The sequence below is a fragment of the Ambystoma mexicanum genome, chromosome 6p (genome assembly GCF_040938575.1).
Source record: "Ambystoma mexicanum isolate Mex_15411 chromosome 6p, UKY_AmexF1_1, whole genome shotgun sequence".
NCBI classification, from domain to species: Eukaryota; Metazoa; Chordata; class Amphibia; order Caudata; family Ambystomatidae; genus Ambystoma; species Ambystoma mexicanum.
The window spans coordinates 61,330,522-61,336,820 of NC_090935.1; the positions used below are offsets into that span (position 1 = coordinate 61,330,522).

The 6,299-nt window shown below is 47.1% G+C and overlaps 1 protein-coding gene across 2 annotated transcripts in view; it reads left to right on the plus strand.

The window, feature by feature from the left end:
- The window catches only part of LOC138511211 (uncharacterized HIT-like protein Synpcc7942_1390), a 178,300-nt gene extending 177,767 nt beyond the window's left edge, over window positions 1–533 (plus strand). For both annotated transcript variants that reach the window (XM_069626737.1, XM_069626738.1), the window contains one exon: window positions 76–533. In XM_069626737.1, coding sequence (XP_069482838.1) covers window positions 76–167 — 92 coding nt within the window. In that variant the 3' untranslated portion in view covers window positions 168–533. The remainder of the gene's footprint in view (window positions 1–75) is intronic.
- The last annotated feature ends 5,766 nt before the right edge of the window (window positions 534–6,299 follow it).

Here is a 6,299-nt window from a genome sequence, read left to right on the forward strand (position 1 = left end):
AACCCTTATTTTTGTGCAATTGGTTACCATTTCACCAAGCCTAATGCCTTCTTCTGCCTTAATTGTGTTTTTTAGTGATCAACGATGGCAAGCATGGTGCGCAGTCCGTTTACCACCTCCACATCCATTTGATTGGCGGGCGTCAGATGACCTGGCCACCTGGCTAATCCCACACCTGTAGGCAGCCAGCATCAGACGGATGCCGCTACAAGCCATGATCCTTACAAATCTTTGCTGAGCCTTGTATGAACTTCTGGGACTGTCGACCCGCAACATGGAGGGATGCGCCAGGGGTAGAAATAGAAGAGAGCACTGCGTTTGCCCAGTTTCTCAGCCTCCTCTTTACTAGTAATGCCTTCGGCAGGAGGACACACACGCGCCTTACTGCTCTGTGTCCACCTAAGCCAAATGATTGTGGGTTTCAATAGATGCAGGTTCATTAGGATTTCTACTATGCTGTTGAATTATATCACTTGCACCGTGCACATTACAATATGTTACTAAATAAAAGTTATCACTATCACAAACCAAAATGAAGACCATACTGTGACCTTTACCTCTGCTCTGTAGGCAAAGTAGGGACCTCCTGGCTTGATAGCTTTCAGTTTCTTTCTAAATTCCTAATGGCTGTTGCTTTTTGCATAGTATCTGGTCTAAATGGTTATTTGAAAATGTGAGAATGGCATTAGTGAGAGTGCCGCAAGTCAACAAACCCACAGGGTGATCTAGTAAAATGTAGAAGTCAACCAATGTGACACCGCCCTTCCGGACACAACAAGCCCAGTGCACAAAACAAAGCTCACCCAGAAACCTCATGCGCACAGTTCCTCCTGCGTCTGCATGCATCTATAGACGAGCACATCTATCCTATCCTTCACTCAGAAACCCCTCAAATCTCACACCGCAAAAAATACACCATACTAGGGAAAAAGGCCCAGGACACCAAGGTTTATTTCCAATGAAGATGCACCATCAAAGCACTCTGCTGCCAAGGTACAAATCGGAATGGCTGGTGGGTGTGACCTTGTACATAGGCTACCTGCTCCATAAGGGATGCCAGGCCATTAGTCTCAGCCCCATCTGTCCTTCTTCCACGTGGGTTCCTCTTTGCGCATCTTCTGACATGAAGCTACAATCAATTGGTGATTAAGCAAAGAAAAATAATGCAAGCTCTGTTTCTAGCCTGATGTGTACCTGGTACTGCAGACAAGGGCTAGGAGCATACTCCGAGGTCATTGCATCGCACGCACAAGCTCGACTCCAGACACGTCAGTGCCCATCCAAAGCTCCCCACCCGCATTTTGGCTATGTTGTTTTGCCCCTCCCGGCATCTCGCAGCACAAATCATGTGACCTACAGTGAAGGCAACTGCCCCTGCCTTTTGATCTTTTCTGATTGATTGTAACAGGTTTATGGTCGGTGGTTTGGGGCGAACTTGGAATTCTGGGGGTCTTGGGACGGGGCATTTGGGCGCTATTACTTAGAGCTGGGATGGGGAAGGTCGGAGGCTCGTGCCCTCCTTCTCGTAGGAATGCTTTTCGCAGAGAGCTCTCACCCCCTTGGTGGCCTTGTAGGGCGCATTCCTTCTGGGATACAAAGGCTGGCAACATGAGGCAATGAAAGGTCTATGAATCTCTGCAACTCACTTTTTCTCACTGGTGCGCAAGCTGCAACCTATTCCCGCATGCATGCACTTATTCTCATGTGTGCGGCTCAGGCATGCAGCCCTGGCTGCAGCGCAGACCAATGCCTTGATTTCAATATGTCTGCTACTAACCAAGATGGCATTTGATTCCCAATGTGCTCTAAGGGTAAAACATGCATCCCCCTCCCTGCACTCTAGCCCCTATTGATATCCCCTGGCCCTCCTGGACCTTCGCCAAGCCCATAATGCACACTCCAAGAAGAAAGCCACCAAGGAACAGAAGAAAGACAACAAGGAACAGAAGAAAACACCAAGGAACAGAAGAAAGCCACCAAGAAACAGAGGGAAGACGTAATGAAAAAAACGAAAGCCACCAAGGAAAAAAAGAAAGCCACCAACGTACATGAAAAAGCCCCAAGAAATATACAAAGCTACAAGGAATTGATAAATGCTACCACTGTTTGATTAGCGCTAAGAGTAATCAGTGAATGCTACAAGGTACCAAATAATGCAACATGGAACTAAGGAAAGACACAAGGAACAGAGGAAAGCCAAAAAGAGCAGAGAGAAGACGTAATGAAAAGAAGAAAGCCACCAAGGAACAGATGAATGCCACCAAGGAACAGGAAATGCCACCAAGGAACAGAGGAAAGCCACTAAGGTACAGGAAAAAGCCACTACGGTTCAGGAAAAAGCCACTACGGTACAGGTCGAGGAAAAGGCCACACACAATAAACAAAAGGTACAAAGTATCGCAAAATGCTGCCAGTACACAATACATGTTGTAAGGTAACAAAAAATGCAACAAGGAAGTAATGAAAGACACATAGAACAGAGGAAAGCAAGAAAGAACAGAGGACAGACAATGAAAAGAGGAAAGACAACCAAACGAGGGAAGCTACAAATGAAAAGAAGTAAGCCACGAAGGAACAGAAGAAGGCCACCAAGGAACAGAAGAAGGCCACCAAGGAACAGAAGAAAGCCACCAAGGTACATGAAAAAAAGCCACCAAGGTACATGTAAAAGCCACCAAGGTACATGAAAAAAGCCACCAAGGTACATGAAAAAAAGCCACCAAAGGTACATGTAAAAGCCACCAAGGTACATGAAAAAAGCCACCAAGGTACATGGAAAAGCCATAAAGAATAGACGAAAGCTACAAAGTGTCGAAAAATGCTGCCAGTAAACAATGAATGCTATAAGGAACTAAGGAAAGACACAAGGAACAGAATACAGGTCCAAAGAATGTGGGAGTGCTACAAGGGCAGTCTTAAAGCTGTTGCCGGTTTGGTGCTCATCCACGGTGTAGTGGGTGAGGAAGTCCGAATGGTCTGTGAAATGTGCCTCCACTCTTATTAGGCAGGAAAAAGAAATGCCCTAACTATAATATGGTTACAGTACATGGAGAACATGCAACATGTGCATTTGTAAACCTTGGCAAGACATTTGAGTCAAATACATAAACAAGATAGCCCTTTCCAGCAGTCGCCTGTGGATAAAAGAATGAAAGGTAACTGCAGTCAATAACAATAATGACCCTTTGCGCTTCCTGCTTTCACCTTTCAACGCCTCACCTTTTCCCAAATAACAACCAGTCAGCCCACTTGAAGAGATAGCATGAATCGGAACACTGTCAATGTGGTGCAATAAGACGTGTGCATTGGGTGTGGTCAAGCCAGGAAAGTGTGTGAATGCGCTGCATGCAACGCTGCAGTTTGTGACAGGGCAAGGAACAAGTGGTAAATGTAAACAAGCATTGGAAAAGCCAATAGTTTGGCCGTTCACAGCTGTTCTTTGCATTTTGCATTTATAGGTGCTAGTGTGCAAGGACAAATGTGCAAAGTTTCAAGGGAGGATGCGAGAATGGTTGTATGCGTGCAAGAGAATGAGAAGGGCATGGGAGGAAGCCTTTGAGAGAGGGTACCATCGATGGTGAGCAAGAGGATAAATGATCAAAAAAGGGTCAGTGGGAGAGTAAAAAAAAAAATGAGAGGAAGAATGAGAGAAAAATAAGCGCTGCGAGAAGAGGTGAGAGTTGGAGAAGATGGAATGGGGTGCAAAAGGTGATATCTTCAAGGGCGAGAGGGAGAGTAAGGGTGTGAGGAGAGAGCGACAGGATAAGGTGGGAGAGAGAAAGCGTACAGATAGTGAGTGAAAGAGTAAGCAGAAGGAGAGTGAAAGCACAAGGAAAAGGAGAGTGATATTGAAGAGGGAAAATCCAGAACTGCCTTCCCTCCTGAAAGACCACCTCACTGGACAAAGCACCAATGACATTATGGCCAACGAGAGCATAAGTTTACAGCAATTCCCACTGCTCCCACCATGGATCAGCAACACGAAAGACACCCAGCAAGCCAACCATACAACCCTGCAGTCATTCGAACCTTACCCAGAGTGAATGAGGAGAAACAAGACAGAGCTGGAGACGATTGCAGGGACAGAATCGACTAACGGCACCAAGAAGTTAAGCCTCAAGTCGTTAGAGACATCCTGACGACACAGCCACGTTAGACAGGAAGCACACGTGCCATCCGCACATTTGGGACACTCACATATCCAATTTACACAAATAACACGCGTACAGCTCTATGAGGTAGACGACAGTGACATAAACATGCTGCTTGCGCGTTTATTATTTTTGCCATTAGGCTTGTCACAGCCACGCAGAAACGCAACAAGCAAGAAAAACTTGTCTACCTGCTTGCAGATGCTTACATGCAACTAACCCTATGGAAGAACAGGAGCACTCGAAGGACCTGATCAACCATGACGCACATTAACCTATGGACACTATGGAGAACACATGCTAGAGGGCCGTGCAGGCCTTAGGAAAATACAGTAGGCCATGATCGTCTCATAGAAATCTCAAGTCACAAGATTGGGTGTAAGCTGAACAGCAATGGCAGGTGCTGAGGCAGCCAAGGCCACGATATTGCAAATGACATTCCGCACACAGAGCTGCAGCGAGGAATATTCCCTGCAAAATACAACCTAATTTGAAGCAATTGAGCCTGCAAGAGTGGTCTCCAATCACGTGACTCAGCCGAGCTGATATTGGAACAAGACTTGGAGACTGGTAAAGAGCAGCTGTCCCACGACTAGACAGCGGTTCGCAAAACATACTCACTATTCAGCTTCTGTGTATGATGGGAATGGAATGCTCTCATGGCATTATTCTACTACACACTATTGTATAAACACAGTCACATAGTTGCACCTTGCGGACACATAGTATACATGTAACGAGAGCAGGTGTCGCACGGGCTGGGAACAGAGTTTGTCCCAGGCTTGGGGGCCCGCAGCCTGACCAATTAAGACACTGGGGTATGGAGGCAGATGGCGGGGGCTATTGACCAATCACAGGGCTTACCTAATGTAACATTTTCAGAGTAGCAATTCTTAGGGATGATCCAAGTACACCACCTGACAGGGCTACATCCAGTAACATTGTCTCCCTTTAGGTTCCTATACTGGAACTACCACTCAGTGGCCAATGCTGAGTGCTGTTAGGTCGGGGAGGGAGTCTGCCGAGTGACGCAGGTTATGATGTCACAAGTCTACAAAACTGGCCTGCGAGCCAGAATGCGGTGAGATGTGCCTGGACTTCCCTCCGTGCATATGACCCCTGTGTGTTTTGTATAATAAACCACAGTGACCCTTTTCTCCTTGTGTGGTCTTCAACTTCTTTGGGACAAGGGAAGAAGTTAGGGCCTTCCGTGAGCTGGGAGTCAGCTGACCATTAGCACGGCTTTGCCTGCCCAGAAACTACCCTAACAAGTTGGAGGCCCCAGCAAGATCGCTTGTGACGTCAGGCCGGCAAGGTGCTGCCTCCTCAGCCGTCGGACCTCAGAGGACTGCAGGGCCCTGCGGGAATTGCGAAAAAACCAGGCAGCGCAACTGGAGATTGGTCGTTGGGAGCCGACTTCAAAATTATCCCACCCTCGGTCGGCGAGGTGTCCACGCAGTCCAGAGGGGGCGAGACGGACCGAGAGAGGGGAGTCAGCGGCCGAGCGGCACCGGCAGACGTGTAACAAAAATAAGTGTGGTCCACGCAATTAGCAAAATGTTTTGTATGGGTGGGGGGATGTATAAATAGAACGAGGAGAATGAGATTTGTGATAATTATTTGGCATTTAAGTGTTGGGTAACACGTGTATGGTGGTCAGGATCGGAACTGAGGTAGAAGTCCCTTTTCAATGTTTAGTGAGTGTTCGGCTGCGAGGCAACAGGCTCCTGTGTTAAGTAGGACCAGTCACTCGATAGGCTTGGATTGTGAATGTAGATGTAGATGTGGTGGATTCCTATAAATTGGATATTTTTGTTTGGTGAATAGATGATGTATTCCCGTAAGAGTTAGCTGGAGCTATCTTAGATTGCGGAAGGTGCATTAACTGATTAAGTCTCCCCAGTGAGAGGCGTATCACGCATCAGACAACATGATGGGTGCAGTTTAATCACATAGAATTGATACAGAGTGGATGAGCATGCTCCACTCCTGGGAGGTGGGAAGACAGCTGTGGGGCATCGGTGTGGGGTTGAACTAACGAGTTGGTGTTATGTGCGTGCACAAAGTGTTTCTTCCATGCAAACCTTAGCTTGGTGACGTCACCCATAGGCCATTGCATAGGACATTGTGTTGTAAACCAGTGAATGA